This window comes from Rhinopithecus bieti, unplaced genomic scaffold (assembly GCF_001698545.2).
Source record: "Rhinopithecus bieti isolate Rb0 unplaced genomic scaffold, ASM169854v2 scaffold_1530, whole genome shotgun sequence".
Classification (NCBI taxonomy): Eukaryota; Metazoa; Chordata; class Mammalia; order Primates; family Cercopithecidae; genus Rhinopithecus; species Rhinopithecus bieti.
The window spans coordinates 940,726-963,090 of NW_016803808.1; the positions used below are offsets into that span (position 1 = coordinate 940,726).

The following is a 22,365-nucleotide window of genomic DNA, read 5'->3' on the forward strand; positions in this document are numbered from 1 at the left end:
TATGAACAGTTGATAAGGAAACAAAAAAAGTATAAATGTCCAGATTTGTTCAGGAATAGATAAACTAAATATTTACAAGGCATTACTTTTAAATAGGAAAGATTTTTGTCCTAAAACTGTGATCTAGTCCTCGAGTAAAAGTATACATTTATAATTATTTTAATGTCAAAATTTTAAAGCTATTGTTTTCCGGAGTTTAAAATAAGGTGTAACTAAAGTACATATGCTTTAAATATCCTTGAATAACTTTGAGATGTTGTATAGTGGTCAACCCTGTCCAGTAGTCAGTAATCTGTATAAAATATTTCAGAGCATATATCTTCTCCAATTTTACACAGCACAAACAGAAACCAACAAAGCAGAGAAAGCAAAAGGAAAACATGTTTTCTTCAGCAGAGACTATTTCATTATGAAACACTCATTGTAAGAGCTATTGCCAGTAGAAAAAGTATGTTGCCATGCCTTCTGATTTAAGGGATTCAGAGGTTTCACTGTTATCATGACAACCTTTTGAAATGTCAGGGCTTTGAGCTCAAGGAGTACAAGTCAGTAACCATGACTGTGGACTGTGAATCTGCCCAACTCCTTGAATCCTACAGACCTTGCTAATGGCTCCATTCATGACACCCAACTGGTCCTGAACTCTTATGATTAACCCATTTGCTTATGGCTGAGGAACTTGGGGTTTATAGGACAGGTGGCTCCTCCAAGTCTTAAGTCTCATGAAAGGCAGAACCAGAATGAAGATCCAGGTCCCCTCTCAGGTCAGGTAGTGCTTAAATGTGAGTTACCGTCACTTTCTAGAAACCTCCTTTCTACTGCACATTTTTCTTAAAAGTGGTATGTTTGGAAATCCTGTCTGTGTCACACATGGTGGAGACCAATAAATTTATTTTTGAATCAAATGGGCAGTAGTGGCTAATAAAAGAAGGGGTCACCAGACATTTTTGAAGCCAAATAAATCTTCTCTATCCTGCTGGATATTTCAGAAGCTAAATAAATTCCCCAATTACCCTGAGTTCCAATAAAATACTTATTTTAAAACAGAACGAGCCACTTATAAAATGGTGACAGCTGAGGCATACCAAATTAAACGAACTCTGTTTCAAGAAAATGAAATTGAAGGATGAATAATTATTTTTGTTCATTTTTTCCCTGAGTAGTATATAATTAACCAAAAGTATAAATACGATGTTGATTGATCATCTCTGGAGTGATTTCATGATACCTGAATAGTGGAAAATATGTAACATAAATATGCATTGAATCTGATTCTATTGATTTAAAAAAAAGCAAGCACATAATACAATGAATCCTGTTTCTATTTAACAGGAGTAGACGTACCAGTTTAAAATTCTTCTACTGTAAGTACTAGAAGCAAAATATTAATCTTTGTGATTATTACTTCTCCAAACTAGAGGAGAGCTATCCAAAATCACTTCATAAAATAACTAGTTGATTCAGGGGTATGAAAATCAGTCAAACTGGACATGGAATTATTATCTTCAAAGGAACCGGAAAAAAAATCAAATATCTTGCTTTCTAGATGACGGTGCTTAGATTATATTCACTGAGCAAGAAACAGGTAACAGTGACTAAGGTTTACAGGCTGAGAAATAAAGTAAATTCACGTAACAGAAATGTGATTATTTGTTAAGTGGCTAGATAGGCTGAACCAAAAAAAACCCCAAAAAAACCACACACACACACACACAAAAACAAAACCCAACAAGTTTGTATTAAGCCTTCTTGTTTTCACTTATGACATGCCTGAATCTGTCTTTTATATTCTTAATTTGTTCACTTTCTCTTAATAGCAGTTGGATTCTCTGCAACATTAATGAAAATGATCAAACATTTTACAGGGCAGGTACTTTCCATGAACATTCTTTCTATTCTCTCACATTAAACAGCTAGCATAATTTTTTTTTTTTTTTTTTTTTTTTTTTTTTTTGTGCGTGTGAGATGGAGTCTTCCTCTGTCGCCCAGGCTAGAGTGCAGTGGTGCAATTTCAGCCCACTGCAACCTCCGCCGCCCAGGTTCAAGCAATTCTCCTGCCTCAGCCTCCCAAGTAGTTGGGATTACAGGTGCACACCACCACACCCGTCTAATTTTTGTATTTTTAGTAGAGATGGGGTTCACCATGTTAATCAGGCTGGTCTCGAACTCCTGACCTCAAGTGATCTACCTGCCTCGGCCTCCCAAACTGCTGGGATTACAGGTGTGAGCCACTGCGCCCAGCCAACATAATTTCAATGCATGGGAAAACAGAGGAAATTTATTTAGTTATCAATCCTTTCCTGAGAAGGAATGGTAAGGTTAGCCTTATCAGCTAGAAAACACTTACTTTTAGAGAAATAAAAATAGATCAGGATATTTCTAAATTTCAAAAAAGACACATTCCCATTTTTGCTGAGACCTCAAAAGCTGCAAGTGCATTTACTTCTCCTTTCTTCTTTAAATGAAGTATTATACAGCATCAGCCAGATGGTTGGCTTGTCCTTAACTTCATTTGCAAATCTGCTAGTGACCCCACCCCCCAAAAAAGAGAGAGAAACTCATCACAGAAAATTTGCATTTCATTAAAATTTAAGGCAAAAGTAAAAGTAAGCTCCATACATAGGTCAAATAAAGGTGAAGTCAGAAGGCTTTGCCCCCTCCCCTCCCACAGGGCAGGAGGTACCATCTGGGGCTGAGGCCGCTCCACTGCCTGGCGTCAAATCCCACTCTCCTGCTTTCACCTCCTGTGGCCACTACAGTCCTCTGTGGGATTGCAGGAGACACCTAGCGATCCAAGGCAAGATTAATCATGGTAAAAATGGCCCACAAAATAAAAGCACATTTTTCCACTTACAGAACCTAAAACTCATTTTAGTAAGAGATCACAGCAAAATTTTAATATGAGAAGAGTTTGAAAATGAATTTATATTATTCTCAAAAAATGTCACCTAGACTCAATGACTTTCAGTTTTCATTTCCCTAAAAGTTTCCCAAATATGAATTAAATTGTCAAGGATAAGAAATTGATTAGCCAGATAGTAACCTACCTAGCGATTTCTCTTTCAAAACCTTTGAGCAACCTACCGATATTATTTTCAAAGCCTCTTTCTAATTCTACATAATTTATGCCTGATAAATTTAGTTTAGAAGTCCAAAGTATCACCAAGTCATTCCACTTTTTTTTTTTAAGTCTCACATGATGGTGCAGAGCCCTGGCGTGGGGAAGAAGCGGCCTTGCAGAGCTGTGGCTCCACCCTGTGCATTCCACTGGAGGCCAGGCAGTGCTTCTTCATTCCTGCCTTCCTTAGTCACCTCTCTCTTTTAAGAAAAAGAATAAGCTTAAAGTATCACATTACCAAACCTTTCATTATGTTTTAAGAAATTCCTCCTGGAAGTGCTCTTTGACTGCACAAGGTAATTAAACTCTCCAGCAAAATCAGCTACCTATAATTTGGCGTCCATTAAATGTTTACAGTTTCACTATGGATTGTAGTCATTTGACATACTTTAAGAAAACCCTTCAAATACTGAGATGTTTATTGCATTTTAAAAAATCCACATTCTTAAATATCCTGTTTCAAATTCCTCCTAAAATCCTTTACAGTACACAACATCAACTACTGCAATAGCGTTCTCACAATATTACACTTGAAAATACCATTTAGGAACAATATTTTAGGAAATAAGAGGGTTTAAGGCAAGACATTCATTTGGAAAAGTTAATTTCTCTCTATCATCCAGATTGACACGATTATTTTTCCACCTCTTCAGTGCCTTGGGATACGCAACGTACATTCAGCAACAGGGCACGCATGTGACCCTGGGACAAGTGCTGAGGCTGGGAGGACCCACTGAAATATGGAAATATTCTTACATAAGGCGTGGCCCACGGGGATATGGCATGGGAGGGCTTGTTTCACTCCATTTCCGATCTGGTGTACAGGACATTCCTTATCTATAACTGTCCACTTCCCCCCAGTTAATCGCTTTTCCAACAAACTCAAACCCCTTGAAAAGGTGCTAAGATTGGTTTCTGTTAACATCAAAAAAAACAGCCCTCGGAGCCTTCCCGATCACTGCTTTAGTGATGAATGTCTCGAGGCTATTTCTTGATTCTGATTGCAAACATTGTTTGTTGTAGAAAAACTGTTCTGTCCCAAAGAATTTTCTCCTTCATCAAACTTTTTGGATTGTGAGAGCTGAATGTTTTCATGTGTATTCTTTCTTCTTTGAGTTTTTTTCACTGGCAACAACAATAATACTAAGATACCAAGAATGTGCAGGCAGTAATACCAGGAGCTAAAAGAAAAAGGGAAAAAGTTTATTCAAATGTGATAATAATCCTTAATAACTGCCCGCTTGTCAAAATGTCCCATAGCCCACCTTAGGACGTATTTGTTTACTACATTACTACATTATTCTTTTATTTTTCCCCCTCAGGAGGAGAAACCTGATAGTGTAGGCCAGTGGGTATTTATAGCACTGGATAAACCCAGGCTGATTAGAAGCCTGATTTTCTAGATAGCATATTACATTCCTTTGTAAGGGTCATAAGGCCATGGTTAAACAGAATAAAAACAAAAAGGTAGATAATAATACCGGTAGCCATCTGAAAATCTCCCCAATTCACAGAATCAAAAGTTGACTCAACAAAGAAAATGTGGAGATAGTTAAGACTTTTACCAGTCTGGCCTCACCTGCTATTTACTGTCTCTAAGTGACAAATATTCTAATGAGGGGAGTGACAGAGAAGCAATATTGCTTCTTGATGGTTACTTTCATGAAGCAAAGAAAGGCCACATGATTAAAAATATTGAAAACATCATTTCTCAAATTATATAAATCGAATGTAACCTAAACTGTATCTATAGCTATAAGTCCAAGTGATTCTGAACAAAGTACCTGGGATAGAAAATCTAACCAACAGCCCAATCACATTTTTAAACATGTACTAACATTGTTAAAATGGAAACTTTAGCAGGACTTACTTAATGTCTTCCTGTATAATTATTGTCATATTTGATTCAATAATTTTTTGACTATATACTCTGTGCTAAGTCATTCTAAATGCTAGAGTAATAAAGAATTTATAAAAGAATAAAGTTTTTGATCTCTAAAATATCACCATGTAATATGGGGGAGTGGAATTTGGTGGGCAGGGAGAGGAGATAAGTAGATTATAAAAATATAGAATTCGAGACAAGACAATTTCTATAACATACAGATCACCACAGTATCAATAAAACATAAAAGACACAGTGAAAAGGAACAAATAAAATATAATTTATTTTCCTTAGGCTGGGTGTGGTGGCTCATGCCTGTAATCCCAGCACTTTGGGAGGCCAAGGCGGGTGGATCACGAGGTCAAGAGCTCAAGACCAGCCTGGCCAAGATGGTGAAACCCCGTCTCTACTAAAAAAAAACCACAAAAATTAGCCTGGAGTAGTGGCGGGCGCCTGTAATCCCAGCTACTTGGGAGGCTGAGGCAGAGAATTGCTTGAACCTGGGAGGCAGAGGTTGCAGTGAGCCGAGACTGTACCACTGCACTCCAGCCTGGGCGACAGAGCGAGATTCCATCCCCCCCCCCAAAAAAAGAAAAAAAAAAGATAATTAATAATTATTTGGAAATAGCTAGTTTTTTCCCTAAAGAGGTTCAGGACAATTAAGCTAAGAAGTTTTCTGTTAAATTTAGGAGAGGTTTGAGGCAGTGGTTACCTGGCTGAATCACTCATCTGAGGGTTGAGTAGTATGAGTCATTCCACAGAGTAATGCTGAGACTGCTTGGTTCAGAATTAAAAAGTAACTGATAATGCATTTATCAGCAGGAAATGTGGCTGTGGTACTATTTTTCCATTCTATCCAATAGCAAGAAACTTTCTTTTGAAAATAAAGTTATTCCCACTGACAAAGTTTTCAGAGTAACACTTACCTGTAAAACATGAATGACGGTTTTATAGAAAGAAGTACGAATGGCACAACTGTGTAACTTATTGCTACTTGAGTTACTATCCATGTTATAACATCATAAAATAATTTCAGTTGGGAAGGTTCAACGAAATAATGTCTAAAGTTATTTCTCATCTGAAATAAAGAAACAAAAATATTTGCTGTATCTTTAAATTAACATTACTTATGCAATTACACTGGTGATAGCAACTGTTGGAAGGATGTGGAGTGGAGTAACTGAAACTCTCCTATGTTGCTAGTGGGAACGTACACTGCTACTATGGAAAAAGTTGGTTCTAAAAAGGCTAATACACATTGTACACACTGTGTATAAAAGAGAGGAAGTCACAGGGAAAACACAAATGACTGGTGAGTCTGGGTAAGGGGCATATAGAAGTTCTTTGCAACTTTTCTGTAGATTAGATTCTGTAAAAGTTTCAAAAAAAAAGTTTAAGACAACACTGCCTAGAGATCCTTAAATCATATTTGGTAAAATATAGTATATAAATAAAGTTTGGTTTGCCTTCATCCTTAACTCTTATTTAACCTCTGCATTTGTGAAAGACAAACTTGGCTTTGCTAATGTGCAAGTGCATGGTGTATTTGGGGAATGACAAGTCAATCTAATGGAAGCAGAGAATTCATGTATGCATAGACACTGGGTAATTCTAGAGAGGCAAATGGGGGAAGGGAGGAGGGCATTGGTAGAACTTGAACACCAAGTGGGGAAGAAGCCTATCCTATTCTGTCTGCAATGGGAGGGAGTTAGGTACAGTTTTTAAGCGCAAGAATGGAATGCTGAAAGCCCGTACCTCAGGACAAATGGATTTGTCATTGGTGAACAGGATGGAATCAAGAGCAGGTGACTGCCATGGCGGTGAGCTAGGCAAGAGATAGCAGAGCCTAGCCACTAAGAATTATGGGTTTTGCTAATGTCCTTCCCATGCTTAGAATGTCATTTTCTTCCCCATTGTACTTCACTCACTATTGAAATAACTTTCATCTCTCAAAGTCCAGATCCAAACACCTTCCTAATGGGGCCATCTCTAATTAACCCAACCCAAAGAGACTTCTTCCATCTCTAAACACCTATGTGACTTAGTATTTATAACACCCATGGAATCTGTCACACATGCCTTGTGATGCACGTGTGTGCACACACACGTATGCATAAGGTATGTACACACACATACACCTTATCCCAAATTAGACTACAAACTACCGGAAGGTACCCTTAGTCAATACTTCTTGAAATTTCCCTCATATATCCCCAGAGTACCTCAAAATGGAATATAGTAAATATCTGCTAGTTTGTTAAATGAAACCCTCTTACCTGTAAGTGCCATTAGCAGCTTGTTCAAACGTGGTTTTTGTCATGTCACTTTCCTCTAACTGCTTTTCAAGGGCTTACACTAAATTATCCTTCTCCTCACCTCTCTCACGTCACCAACCTAATTTCTCAATTGTTTCCCAAAATATTACTCTAGGTTCTATCTAGGCAAATACTTTAGAGAACTGTGCCCACTTCCAGTGTGGCTCATCCACTGTCTTGGCCTTGCACAGTCTACTCTTCGTCTCAGAGAGGACTCAAAGGTTACAGCTTTCAGGAAACATTTCTAAAATAAACCTACCCATTCTGATCATCTTTATTTAACTCAGTTTTTATCTCTCCTTCAGAAAATTCTGTAAAGACAAAGTAACATTTTGTGAGTGCCTCCTACCTGCCAGGCACATAGAAACATGTTTTCTCCTCACAGGAACTGGGCGTGGAGCCTAGCCCATGGTGAGCGCTCAGCAAACATGCACACAGTTACATACTTTGCTTCTAGTGGAAAGGACAATACTGACTATGGCCAAGGAAAGAGGGTCTACCTTGTAAGAGAGATGTACTCAGCCTTTTTAACAGTTCAAGTGGACCATTGAATTGTAAAATAAAATTCTTGATACTTACAGCTCGTGCTGCTAATGTCATTAACACCCCTGTTAGAAACGTTAGATAATATCCTGGGTATACCCCGTGCCAAATGGCAGAGAGAATGAACGTCTGGATAGTTGGACTGAAGGAGGTTCGTTCATAACACACCCTAGAAACCATGAAAAACATGGAGAGCCAAGCGGAGTGAGTGATCCGAGTTTACAAAGCCTGCAATGATCATTCTTTTATTACCTGACAGGATTTAGGGTAACTAGAAAAACAAATACAACTTATCTTAGGCAATCACTTCTCTATGATCTCAGGGAGGCTATAGCTATTAAGTGTCAAACTTAGGAACATAAAGTTAATTCCCATCTTCTTACTGGTACATATAAGTAACTTAAATGATCATTTCTAGTATTTGGGAGTCTATACAATTCACAAAAAGAATAAGGTTACTTTTATCCTACATTATTTTATTTAAAAAAAAAAATCAATAACTTTCAAATGACCTAAATACACTACTCTTTCTGGCAGATAGACTGTGCTTAGTCTACAGTTTTCCTATAACAGAGACAGAGAACGCAGTGAAAATAAAGTTTCCCTAAGGTATCAAATTTAAATTATAACAATAACAAAAAATAACACAACAGATTAGCTCAGAGGATCATTAGCCACTGGGGAGACTCTGCCAGGCACTGTGAAGAGATGCTAGCGTATGCTCGCCATCTCAAGGGACAAAGATGTTTCATTTGTCATTTTAAAAAGGACACTATAAAAGAGGGCTGCTTAGCACCCTATCATTATAGGGGCCGTTTTTAATGAAGTAAGTTCAAGACAGGGCAGTGTGCTCACAGGGATGATAAGAGAACCCCTGGGAGAGTGCGCTGTTCCCCAGCTCTGTCCTTCGCACCTGTTACTCCACCCAGCCTGTCTTGCCTCTACCTTGCCCTGTTGATGAGACACACTCCTGACACAAACCTCTGCTCAAGCATCCACACTTCCAGGGATTTCTTCCTGCATCCCTCTGTGCCCTCACTGTTCCTGCTTTGTCTCTCCTAATCCTCACAACAGGGAACGGCACGTGTCTGATTACACCACCATGTCTTTAACAAAATTGCAAACTCTTTCACCTTCAGGAGCTGAGTCTTTTTATCTTACTCGTCTTTTTATCCCTTGCCTAACAAATAAAGATTTGTTGAATTGAAATATTTAAAACCGGGACTGTTCTGGAATACCCAGGCGTAAGTATTGTGCTTGTGCAGGCACTTGTTAATTTAAACCACATCTCTACTGAACGGGATCAGGAGCTGCAAAGGAGGATACTGGTGACTTCTGACATTGGCAGAGGCCTTTAAAGGAGGCTGAGAGGGCAGGATAGCTGCACCTGCAGAATAGCTACATTTGTGACTCAAGCCAAAATACTTCTCATTCGATACTGACTTGCTTAGGAGGAGGCTAACAGTGTTTCCCGGCTGACACTGAGGTTACAATGTCACTCAACACTGTTAATTTAATCAAGAACCTGAATTCAATGAGGCTCAACCTCAAGAACTAGACGCCAAAGCACATCTAAAGACTGTTTTTGAAGGAACGCACCTTTTGAGCCAAAGAGCTGTCTGAATATTCCAATTATCAAGAAACATCTTGAAACTTGTTGACATCTGAAAAAAAAAGGAAACTTTTTTGTGTCACAAAATAATGAAGCTTTAAATATAAGTAATAATATATTATTATGCTAAAAAATTAAAACAAAAATTACTTAACATCAATGGTAGTATACTGATTTCTCTTTCCTTAATCTTGTTTTTCTAATATGGTAACATCATTCTATGTAAGACAAGTTTATTTACTGTTGGGAACATCTATGAGGTAGATGGATTATCACCATTTTCTCCTGTATGTTAACATTTACAAGGGATGTCATGGAATTCTTCCAGAGAAATTCCTGAGAGTGTGTACAGATGCCTGTCGATGGCCTCCCTCTCACACTGAAGACTGGGGCGCCTACCTCATTACCTCCTTCCCGCCAAGCTCCGCCATGGTTCTGGGTGAAGCAGACGTCCACTGCAACATCCTGCCCTGCCATCGTCTCTTGAGGCCCTGGCTACTCTCAGTTCTGGCGCTGCCTGGCTGTGCTGCCCCTGAAAGAGTGGATCTGTACACCCAGATCTTGCAGGGTGTCCCACCTTCCCAGTTTCCTCTCTCAAGTTACTCCCATTAAAGCTATTCTTTGATCTCAGAGGGGGCCTTTCGTCTCCCACCCTACTTTTATCCTATGTAACTCTCTCATCCTCTGGTCTTCACTTCTGACCATTTTAGATTTTGTGTTCCATTATTTACTATTCTTATGTCAGAATCTTCAATGCTTTTGTTTCTTTTTCCTTTCCATTCACCTCCCTATCAAAACCCTAATTCCAGATCAACCACACTGTCGTCCACTCTCCCACTGGTAACATTTGCGCACTGAGTGCAGAGTATCACCACAGTTCAGACCTTTGTCTGAAGTTCATGGTTCATGGTTCTCCACCACGACTGAGCCCTCAACCTACAATCCTGTTTTCCTAGACAGTTCATTCTCCTCTTCCTGAAAACAGCTACTGGACTGAACCATTTGAAATTTTCTTTTCTCTTTTTTTAAAAATAAAGTCAAGAAGAGGTAAGTGTCAGCAATTTCATATGATTCAACCTAATACCCCATCTATATCTCTGGTCCTATCACCTCCTTTCTCCCTCACAACAGGTAAGTTGGCCTCCTACTTTACAGAGACGATATAAAATCATCAGACTCCAATTCTCACCATCAAACTACACACTCAGCTGCATAGATACTTATCCTGCCCTCCTTCCTGTCTTTATAACAGGAGAAGTGGTCCTTCTCCTTCAGGGCCAGTCTCTCCACTTCCATCTTCTCAGGGACTTCAATGATCAATAGGTCTCTCTCCTTCAACTGTAGGAGACGCTTCACACTCTGCCCTCCAAATAGTCTCCTACTCAGTAAACATGTTTTAATCTCTCCATTTTAAAACAAAATTAAACAAACAGCTCTCCTTAATTCCCTGTTCCCCTCAGCTACTGTCCTATTTCTACCCTCTTCCCTTTATGGGGAATGAACTCCTAGGAGCTGTATAATCTGGCCTTTATGACAATACCTCTCCTGAAACTGTTGTTCATAAAACTATAAACAAGGATGGGCATGGTGGCTCATGCCGGTAATCCCAGCCCTTTGGGAGGCGGAGGTGGGTGGATTGCCTGAAGTCAGGAGTTTGAGACTAGCCTGGCCAACGTGGTGAAACATCCTCTCTACTACAAATACAAACACTGGCCAGGTGTGGTGGCAGGCGCCTTGAATCCCAGTTACTCAGGAGGCTGAAGCAGGAGAATCGCTTGAACCCGGGAGGCAGAGGTTGCAGTGAACCGAAATCACGCCACTGCACTCCAGCCTGGGCAACAGAGTGAGACTTTGTCTCAGAAAATAGATAAATAAATAAATAATAAAGGCATTTGTGTCCTTCTCTTACTTGGTATCTCAGTGGCACTTAGCACTGATGACCATTGTTTCCTTCAGAAAAATTAACTCCTTTCTTTACTTTTTCTTACACCATGCACTCTCAGCAGGGGTGATATCGCCCCAGGAGATGAAAATTGGTTCTTAAGGGGCAAAATATCTTTTTTTATGTAAAAAAAACATATATACATACAGTAGTATATCCATAGGTATACAGATATACAGTGTATCTGTGGTATTAAAATTTCAGGGGGGAAATTATTAGAAAACTCCCCTTAAGGTGTTAATAATTAAAGGTCAGAAACACTGCTATATCCACCATTCAACTTCAACAATGATCAATTTTTCCCACTCCTTCTCCATTTTTATTGCCAACACTGTTGTTAAGAATATTTCAAAGCAAATACCAGACTTCTTATTCCACCCACAATTAGTTCAGAATGTGTGTCCAATAAATAAAGACTTTTTAAAAGACATGATCCGACAAAATTAATAATAATTCCTCAACATCATCTAATCCCCCTTTGTATTAAAATATTCCTGATGTTTACAAAAGTCCTTTCCAGTTGGTTTGGTCAATCAGGATCCCAAAAAAGGTTCATCCAGTGCATTTGGCCAAAGCCTTTTAATCTGTAATAGCTTGGGTCATATGTCCCATAGCACTTCCCCTTTTGATCTGATCCAGTGTTTAACTTACTCTCTATACTCCACATCCCCTCTAAATTTAGAAGGATCTAGAAATCCGGTTCGGATTTGGGTATCTCAGCACACTTCAGTGATGGCCTGCATTTCTTACGGCATCCCATCTTGGGCACTTACTGCCTGACTGCCCACTTTTAGCAACATTAGGGCTCATCAGAGGATCCAGCTTGACCTCTTCACCTCAAGTTTTGGTGTTGGATTTGGAATGTTGGAATGATCCTTTTCATAGGCTGGCAAAACAATGTTTTTTTTTTTTTTTTTGAGACAGGGTTTTACTGTATCATCCAGGCTACAGGGCAAGTGGCACAATCACAGCTCACTGCAGCCTGCTGAGCAGTTGGGACTACAGGTGCTCATCACCATGCCAGCTAGTTTTTGTATTTTTTCTAGAGATGGGGTTTTGCCATGTTGCCCAGGCTGGTCTCAAACTCCTGAGCTCAAGCGATCTGCCTGCCTCGGCCTCCCACAGTGCTGGGATTACAGGTGTGAGCCACAGTGCCCAGCTGGTTTTCTCCTTTTTTCTTTCTGGCTGCTCCTGAATTCCTTTGCCCAGCCTCTCAGTACTGGTGCTCTTTTAGAGACTCTCACCTCTTCTCGTTCTCATTCCAGGGCCTGAACTGCCACGTGCTGACAGTTCCCAGATTTTACTCTCAAGCTCGGGTGCCTCTGCTGAGTGTCTGACCACGATCTGCCTGGTAGACAACTCACTAAGTCTGTGATTTGAAGATATTACCTGTCCCTTCAAACTCATGTCTATTCCCTGTTCCTTATCTAAGTGGAAGGTATCACCATAAACCTAGTTGTTTAAATCAGATTTCTGGGCCTGATTCATAACTCATTCTCTCTTGCTGATCCCAATTTATCACCAAGTTCTGTTGAGTCTCTTACACAGTTCTCCAATATGTTTATATGTTTCTAGCCCTACTGGCGGTATGTGGTTTAGGGCACCATCATCTTGGATTAACAAAACATCCTCCTAACAGAGCTCTCTGCCTCTTGAGGGAAATACATTCTACATGCCAGATCCTTCTAAAACACCTATATGATCACCTCACTTGGCTGCACATATAATCCATCCACAGTGCCCCACTGCTCTTATAAGAAAGACCAAAACTCTTAATACGGCCTGTAAGAGTGTGGCTGCCTGGCCTCCATTTCCCCAACCTCATCCTTCATGGCTTCCTCAACTATGAAGCAACATGAGCCACACAGCTTCTCTCAAACTGCAGGCTGCTCCCTCTGCTTGGAGTGTCTGCCTGTCTTTTGGGACTCAGCTTAAGCATCATTGTCTTTGGGACCTTCTTCCCCCAAACACCTAAACTAACCTGGATTCCTATTTCATGGATACCCACATGCCTTACCCCTCTCTGATCACCACCTATTTTACCTTATTCTGTAACCTCTAGGAAACTAAAGCTCCATGAGGGCCTGAATTGTACCTATCTTATTCATTGTCTTCAGTGCCCAGGGCACATAGTTGGCGACCAATATATATTGGTTAAATGAAAGAATGAATGTGAATATTAAAAAACCTTCAATACCACTCCTAGGACATCACACCATAACTTATGAAAGCAAACTTGGTACTTAAAGTATATACTAACTAACTTCTTAATGATTGACTCACCTCTATTTGTTGAATTCTCAAATTGGAAATTAAGTCCCAGCGAGCTGCTCCATTTTTGTCATACCCTCTGAAACCAAAGCCTGCAGCATTATTAATGGCATCAGCTATAGAAAACAAAATTCAAAAAAACTATTAAGAATCTCCACAACAATCTACCATATTCTCCCAGAAGGTATGTGTTATTATACCTTTTATTCTTAAACAGTAAAAGTAGATTTATTCTAATTTTTAGGTCAGAAACAACATCACATACAATGAAAATAACACATCCAGGACAATTTGCTTAGTCAGTAATACATGACACATTATGCATGAGTTGGGGGCAGGTGGAGTTTAAAAGCTGCTGAGGACCAGCAGGTAAAGGTGAAGACTCGAACAGGAAACGCTCCCCGACATTAGCTGTGCCAGTGGAACACAGCAGAGTATGCTCAACCAGCTGCCAAGAAGTTGCTAAGGGAATGTTTTTGCTCTGGGAGCACTATGTTCTTTTTAATCATATATTTGAAGTTTAGTATAAACAATAATATATAAGTGAGGCATAATATTTTCCTTCCATTTTCTTTCTTTCTTGGTTCACCAGAACCTACTCTGTGTATATGTCTCTAGAATTTTTAAAAAATAGAGAAAGGGTCTCCCTCTGTCTCTGCCCAGGCTGGAGTGGCAGGATTATAGCTCACTGCAGCCTTGAACTCTTGGGCTCAAGCAATCCTCCTGCCTCAATCCTCCTGCCTCAGCCTCCTGCCTCAATCCTCCTGCCTCAGCCTCCTGCCTTAATCCTCCTGCCTCAATCCTCCTGCTTCAGCCTCCTGCCTCAATCCTCCTGCCTCAGCCTCCTGCCTCAGCCTCCTGCCTGAATCCTCCTGCCTTAGCCTCCTGCCTCAACCTCCTGCCTCGGCCTCCCGCCTCAATCCTCCTGCCTCAGCCTCCCACCTCAATCCTCCCGTCTCAGTCTCCCGCCTCAGCCTCCTGCCTCAATCCTCCTGCCTTGGCCTCCTACCTCAATCCCCCTGCCTCAGCCTCTTGCCTCAATCCTCTTGCCTCGGCCTCCTGCCTCAGCCTCCTGCCTCAATCCTCCTCCCTTGGCCTCCTGAGTAGCTGAGACTGCAGGTGCATATCATCATACCTGACTAATTTTTTTTTTTTTTTTTGGTAGGGGTGGGGGGGGGGGGTCTCACTATGTTGCCAAGGCTGGTCTCGAACTCCTGGCCTCAAGGGATCTTCCCACCTTGGCCTCCCAAAGTGCTGGCATTTCAGGCATGAGCTACCGCACCCAACCCAGAATTTGTTTTCTAATCCTTTTCACCACAATGGTTGATTAGTCATTTTTGCTTTATGTACATGCTTGATTAAGCTGCAAAGAAAATTTCTGCCTCAAATGAGCCCTTTTCCAATCAACTGGAAAACTGTTTATGCTATTTGTATCATGACCAAAGAATAAACAAACAGAAATCCATCAAAGCCCAGCAAAATAATATGCCTATACAGACATGTATCCTTAAACTGTTTTATTGTTTATTAGTGCATTTTAGTACATCAAACAAGATCCTTTAAAAATTACACTTTGGGGAAAAGAATAAACAAGATTTACTCCTCTATCAGGTTTAATTAGGTCAGCCACCTTTGTTCAGTTCACATAAATATGAGCCTTAAAGGTAAGCCCATTACAGAATTAAAAATAAAAATCTATTACCCACATGGGCAGCATACCCATACACATGGCTGCTGAGGAACTCCTTCCCTTCCTCATGGGTGCCTCCACTTCTGATTTGTTCATGTATTCATCCTCTCTATCTTTCTTAGCCCTGCTGTGATCTAAGAGCAATGAAACTCCTAACCAACTTCACACTTGACAACAAGATTGGCCCAGGGTATGGTCAACAGCAACAAAACGAGAAGAGAACTGGGGATATCAAACTGCAGGAGTCCACCTTCCATGTTTCCCTGCCCCCCAGTCTCCCACCACAGATCCTGCCTAATCTTTACCTCAGGTAATGTAACCCCTGAGAGAGCTTCCAAGTTGTCATTATATAGAGATATTCCAAATAACTGACCATTAACATCAATTTAAACTTTAATCTGTCCCTACATGGGCTAAATGTTTTTCAAACTTGAGTTAAAGGGGAAAAAAACTGCTCAGATCCCAAGACATCATTTTTTTGAGGTGATAAGGAGAAAAGGGCAGGGCCACATGGCTGTGGAGATGAGAAGCCTGATTCCCATTTTGAGAACCCTGAATTAAGGAATTAAATATAGCCTGCCTAGCCACTAGTATCCATGAAATTATAATTTGAAAAATGTACATGTGGATACAAAAATTGGAAAGTAACTGTCCATATGATCCAGAATACATTCATACTATTTTATAAATCATTAACAAAATACAAAAAATTAAAGAATTTTGGAACTCTTGGATTTCCCAAAACACAGATTTTTGGACCTCCAGAGATCATTAAACTCCAATTTTACAACCAAATGAACAATTTAAGAAAGGTAGTGGGGGTGGAGATGAACGTGGGCACATGCATGCTGAGCCTCAGCTGGCGTCTCCACTGACAAAGTCGAAACCTGAACCTCAGGGCTGCACCATTACCAGGGACTCAACCATTACTTGTGTTAAGACAGTACAGACATAGTATAAGTATTTATTGAATGGAATAACTTTACTGCCTTAGAGCTAAAAATTCTTTAAATTCTTTAAATATAGTTCAATTTCAAATTGTCATTCATATATATTCTAATATGATTATTTCTTTAGGAAAGAATCAGGGAAAAGGAATTAACTCACCTTTGCTTTGGTTTGTAAATACGTAAAAATGCACAAGATTCATTTTTCAAACCAAATATTGGGGTTGGAAGATCAGAAGTACCCAAATAATCATTTTAATTGTCATAATTACAAATAAAAAATTAATGATAATTTTTTTTTTTTTCCTGAGGCAGCGTCTCACTCTTACCCAGGCTGGAGTGTAATGGTGCGATCACAGCTCACTGCAGCCTCAACTTCCCTGGCTAAAGCAATATTCCCACCTCAGACTTCTGAGTAGCTGGGACCACAGGCATGTAACACCACACCTGACTAATTTTAAAAAAATTTTTTGAAGAGATGGGGTCTCACCATGTTGCTCAGGCTGGTCTCCAACTCCTGCCTCAGCCTCCCAACATGCTGGGATTACAGGTGTGAGCCACTGTGCCCGGCCTAATGATAAATCTTGTATATTTTTAAGTATTTAAAGAGATCTTGTGATTTTCTCAAAAGCCTTATAAATTCAATGCCCTTGTTCTATTGATAAGATTTTCAACAATTAGATGTCCAACCAAATCCAAAAACACGCAGAACTCTTATATTCTATAAATCTAGTGATTCAACCAATAGGTCACAATTCTTATAAACCCCTAAAAGTACCAGGTTTGTTTGGGAAAGTTCTCAGTCTCAATTTAAAGTCAGAGTTTAAGTAGTACAGGAATTTAATTTGGTATTATTGATGTCTAAATTTGGCTACAATAAAAATGTTCAATCCTTAAATCTTAGATTAAAATCCATAAAGTAACATTATATTTTAATTGGCCATTAACTCACCAGGTTAAAGCAACTTTTAATGATGCTACTGTGCACAGCTATATGATGAAAGACTGAAAATAATGATTCCAGCCCCAAACTGTATTTCATTGTAATCAAATAAAACCGACAGTAAAATGCTAATCCTCAGAGGCCTAATTATTGGCTGATGTGTTTCTTCATGCATTCATTCAAATATTTGTTGAGTAACAAATATAAACAAGGCAAGCAGAACACAATCTTAAGAATAAAGGAGTTTATAATCTTGTGGGTGAGATAAAAAAGGCAACACATATATAAAAGAGGTTTCAATTTATCCAATGAAGCATTCTCTCTACTTCAGTCCCACCTTCAAAACGTGGCCAGAATCGTCTTCTTCTGCCACAGGATCAGGCTGTCAGCCTACCTGAAGCCTCTTGTGGCTCATTCAGCAGAGCATGCAAGGTCCTGTCAAAGCCCATTTCACCTGACCAGGTCCTTCCTTCCTACATGCCCCTGCTAACATCTGCCATGCAAAGTGAGGTACCTTCATGTCTCTTTGCTCATGAGTGAAAAACTAGCCACTTTCCACTTTGTGAAATCACATTTAATCTTTTCGTTTTTGTGTTTGAGACTACCTAGGGGTTATTGCTCAACTCATACTAAAACCTCACTATGTTGCTCAGGCTGGAGTGCAGGGGTGCAATCATGGCTCATTACAGCCTCAAACTCCTAGGCTCAAGCGGTCCTCCCACCCCAGCCTCTCAAGTAGCTGGGAATATAGGCACACGCCACCAGGCTTAGTTGATTTTTTAAAATCTTTCTGTAGAGAGAGGGATCTCACTATGTTGCCCAGGCTGGTCTTGAACTCCTGGCCTCAAGCAATCCTCCCACCTTCGACTCCCAAAGTGCTGGGATTATAGGCGTGAGCTACCATAACTGGCCCACATTCAATTAAAGGCACGATTGCATGTTATCTTTTCTCTAAAATTTGCTCTACCTGTCAAGCATAACTGATGACCCCCTATCAGTGTGCCAATATCATTTTATTCACTTTGCTGATAAACTACTGATCATATTATACTAAATGGTCTATTTAACAGGTATCAAAATGGTGAGCTGAATACAATCACACTAAATTATAACCATCTGGAGGATGAGGACTATGTCTTATACATACTTGTATCTATCCTGGCTAGCACTGAATCTAGAATACAATAGGCATTTAACAAATATCTGTTGTCTTTTCATTGATCCATTATTTTTATTTTGTATTATAATAAAATTGATTCCGTTTTTAGAATATCCTTACATACGAGTTGTGAGGGCTGTTTTTTCTACACAGATGACTTAATTTTTCCAATTGGTCTTTATGTATCCTCAAGAGGGCGCGCTGATAGCAATCTACCAACAAGATAAGAGACGCTTCAACACAGACACAGGGAAGTCTGTTTACATGTTACTTACCTAGCGTCCATGCAAAATAGTATTTGGGTCTGGCAGCCAAAAGAGAGATATATAGATAGATAACCTTTGTCGGCCACGAAGCTGTAGCTTGAAAATGCTCATCGATGTTGTGCTCCACGGGTAGCGTTGTACAGACGGTCAAGTGAAATAACAAGGACAGCCCACAAATTAAGAGCTTCTGAATAACTGCAGTCTGAAAAGTGCAAGGCGAGACTTCACCAACTTTATCCGTGCTCCTTTTAATTCGTTCTGTGTATTATCGACAGATTAACCTTCCTGAACGATCATCAGTCTTACAATTCTCCTGCCCAAAATTCAAGAGCTACATTGCACTTGGCATTTAAAGTCTTCCATAGTCTCATGGTATGAACTTTTCCAACTGTATCTATAAGTACTACCTAGGGGTTATTGCTCAACTCATACTAAAACCTCCATTTTGTATTCAGAACTTTCAGGAATTAAAAAAAATCTAAAAGCAAGCGTAAGTGTATTGGTGTGAATGGAAGTGAATACAAAAAAAAATTAACATTAATTACTTCTGGCAGTAAATTTTACACGGATGTATATTTTTTTCCATTGCATCTTTTCTATATTTTCCAAATTCTAGGCATCTCATGGATGTTATTTTTACAATAAACAATCCATGCATCTCTGTAAATCTGAAAGTTAACACAACTTTGTTCAAGAATAATAAAAACCAAAAGAGCTATACACCTGAGAAGAATAAGAATTTGCATAAAATTGGTGAAAAGAAGACGCTTTTCTCAGCAATGCTGCGGTAAGGTCACATTACCAACTCATGGTGTTCTGTATTTTTACAACTCGTGCTGTTTTTATATTTGTAGAAGGTCAGAATATTTCAACTTCATTTGGTATGAAAGAGATTATATAGGCTATGAAGAAAAAGAAACAAGCAAAGAGAAGGCTAGATTCAGATGAAATATGCAACAAAATACTTGGATTTAGAAATGCTCTATACAGTAACCAAACAGTACTCAAATTATCTGAAGTAATTTATCAATGAAGCTCCACATTTTAACACTTTATATAATGGTGCCAAAAGAAAAGCTCCAAGGCAAGAGCCAAAGCATATGCCGGATGCACTGCACTTCTGAGAACAGTATTTTATTATTGGTTGCTCCTGCAAGATGGAACTCAGTGTTCAAGGACTCCTTGCAGCAGTAGTTATTCTCATTTTCCATTGTCTTTTATCCCTTTCTTTAATAAAATAAGGCTACTCTTTCTTCAATGCCTCCCAAATATCTTACCTATACATTTGAATTATGAGATTTTAAAATGGAAGAGAAAAAAATTGTAATTATAAATGAAGCAAAATGAAATAAATGGCCCCATACTTTAATTTTAAAATGAGGCATATCATTTTAGTAATGTAATAAGAAGTACTGTGGCCACAAGACTATATGGTTCTGAAGCAGGGCAGGGATATGGTGCTGCAATGAAAATGTAGAGAATACCAAGACACCCTGTATCCTGAGAGGTGATATCCTCAGCCCCCTTTCCCTGCCTTAGACCCAGAGTCCCAGCAGTCAAGTTTGTATGCCCCAGGCAGAAGACTGGAGAATCCTTCATTCAAACAAACAAAGAGCCCCAGAGAAATGGCTACAGACATCATGACAGAGACTGCCAAGTGTTACCCAGGAGCCCTCCTCCCCTTCCTGCACAGAAAAGGAAGTTTCTCTTGGGTGCTTAGAAGTCTAGCTAAAGATGACACATCATAGCCTTTGTTGCACCTGAGTGTGGCTTATGATTAGGTTCTGGCCAATAGGATGCGAGCAAAAGTAGTATGCACAGGGAAGATGGAGCTTGGATCTCTAACACCTTGGGGCCCCCATATTATCAATGTACTGCTTACAGGTGAGCTGTCCCACATGTAACATAAAAACAAATTTCCACCTTGTTTAATTCCTGTTATTTTGGTCCTTGTTTCAGCAGCCAAACCCATATCCTAACTGATGCAGATAGAGGAGAGGACAGTGGAGAGGCCCCCGACAGAAGAGCCAGTGGGCTCCATGAGCATCCTCCTTAGGATCCTCAGCATCTATGCACTCCACTGATGCACAAGGAGCTTCCAAATGCCCCTTGAGGGACTTATGACTAACTACCACTATTTGACTTTCTAAAGTATATGCATGTGAAATTTAAATAAAATATATTATTTAAATGGTGGGAAAAAACATTAAGAATATTTGCCATTATCAACAACCTCTGATTTAGAATGTCTATAACCCAAAAGAGGAACTCTTTATAACCCAAAAGAGTTTACTCTCTTTTTAGAGAGTAAAACCCATAAAAACTCAGTGAAGTGACAGAATATACACATTTGTATTATTCTTTGTCAAGTTTGATTTACTACTATCACATGTTTATAACATTGGATATTTTCAAGTATTTTACAAAATCATTTGATCTTCATACAGTCTCTAAAATGGGGAATACATTAAGATTCTCCTTTTGCAGACAAGGACTCATACACATTAAGTGATGTGCCGAAATGATGAGCCAAACTGGCCACTGACTGACCGTCCCACATCTTGATTCCTAGGTTTTTCTTCTCCTTCTAGCATTCCCAAATAAACTTCGAAGAAACTGTCTACAATTGTCTTTACCTTCTCTTACAGCAGGGAGACCACTAAAAGATTGAGTGGTCATCCTGGAGATACAAAACAGTCAATGAAGAGACATCAATTTCAAGTCTGGAATCCCACTCAGTTTGATATGACATTTCTCAGCACTTAACCAGTAATAGAAAATATGAAGACAAAACATCTTTTGGTATAAAATACAATGAGCCACATGGTAGGAAAGAGATAATATACTATCTTTTGCGAGTGCATGTACATTTCTACATTCACTCTTTGTTGCCCACACAGTGGAGGGTGGTAGATTTGCAGGAGAAAGAAGGTGACCCCTTGCTCTAAACCCTACGTTCAGAGAAAACACACTAGCCCCTTTCCTTCATCTCACAGACTTCCTGATTGGCCTATTCTTTTTCATGGAAACTATACATTTTACCAGATGAAATCTAACAGAAACTTAGCCTATACAGAGCCTCACTGCCTTTCTTTACGAAGCAGCATCCCAGCAATTTCAAGTGCCCCAATGGCTTAAAGAAAGTAAAAATTATGTTTGGTTGTAAGGCAACTTAGCATAGACTTGAAATCAGATTGCACTGGTATGAATTCCAGTTCTACTGTCAACCTGGGAAATCTTGGTCAAATCACTTAGCCTATGAGTCTCAGTTTCCTCATCTGTTAGATGGTGAGAAAAACAGCACCTACCTTGTATGAATGCTGTGAGGGCTGAAAGAGTAACTACGTGTGAAGTCCACACCACAGTGCCTGGCACATGGTGAGCACTGTCAAAGCGTTAGCTACTATTAATATCTTTATAATATTACTAATCTCTTCATTGTGGGAATCAGGAGCTGTTTTGTGGAAAAAGGTGATATTTGAAGTAGGCTTTTAAAGAGAAGAAAGATTTCAACTGGCAATAATTAAGAAGAGGAGAGGAAAAGCAAAAAAGAAATGGAGGATACAGAGTGTTTACAATCTGCTGGAACACAAGACATAGGTAAGAAAGAAAGAAGAAAGAAAGAAAAGGAAGGGAAGCAGGAAGCGGGAAGGAGGAAGGGGGGAAGGGGGGAA

At 39.6% G+C, this 22,365-nt stretch overlaps 1 protein-coding gene across 4 annotated transcripts in view; it reads right to left on the minus strand.

Moving 5' to 3' along the window:
• Positions 1 to 3,515: 3,515 nt before the first annotated feature.
• Positions 3,516 to 22,365, minus strand: part of MBOAT2 (membrane bound glycerophospholipid O-acyltransferase 2) — a 147,057-nt gene continuing 128,207 nt past the window's right edge. For all 4 annotated transcript variants that reach the window (XM_017853497.1, XM_017853470.1, XM_017853479.1 and 1 more), the window contains 6 exons: positions 18,701 to 18,893; positions 13,699 to 13,802; positions 9,461 to 9,525; positions 7,898 to 8,030; positions 5,930 to 6,081; positions 3,516 to 4,299 (listed from right to left, as the gene is read on the minus strand). In XM_017853497.1, the coding sequence (XP_017708986.1) occupies positions 4,074 to 4,299; positions 5,930 to 6,081; positions 7,898 to 8,030; positions 9,461 to 9,525; positions 13,699 to 13,802; positions 18,701 to 18,893 (873 nt within the window). In that variant the 3' untranslated portion in view covers positions 3,516 to 4,073. The remainder of the gene's footprint in view (positions 4,300 to 5,929; positions 6,082 to 7,897; positions 8,031 to 9,460; positions 9,526 to 13,698; positions 13,803 to 18,700; positions 18,894 to 22,365) is intronic.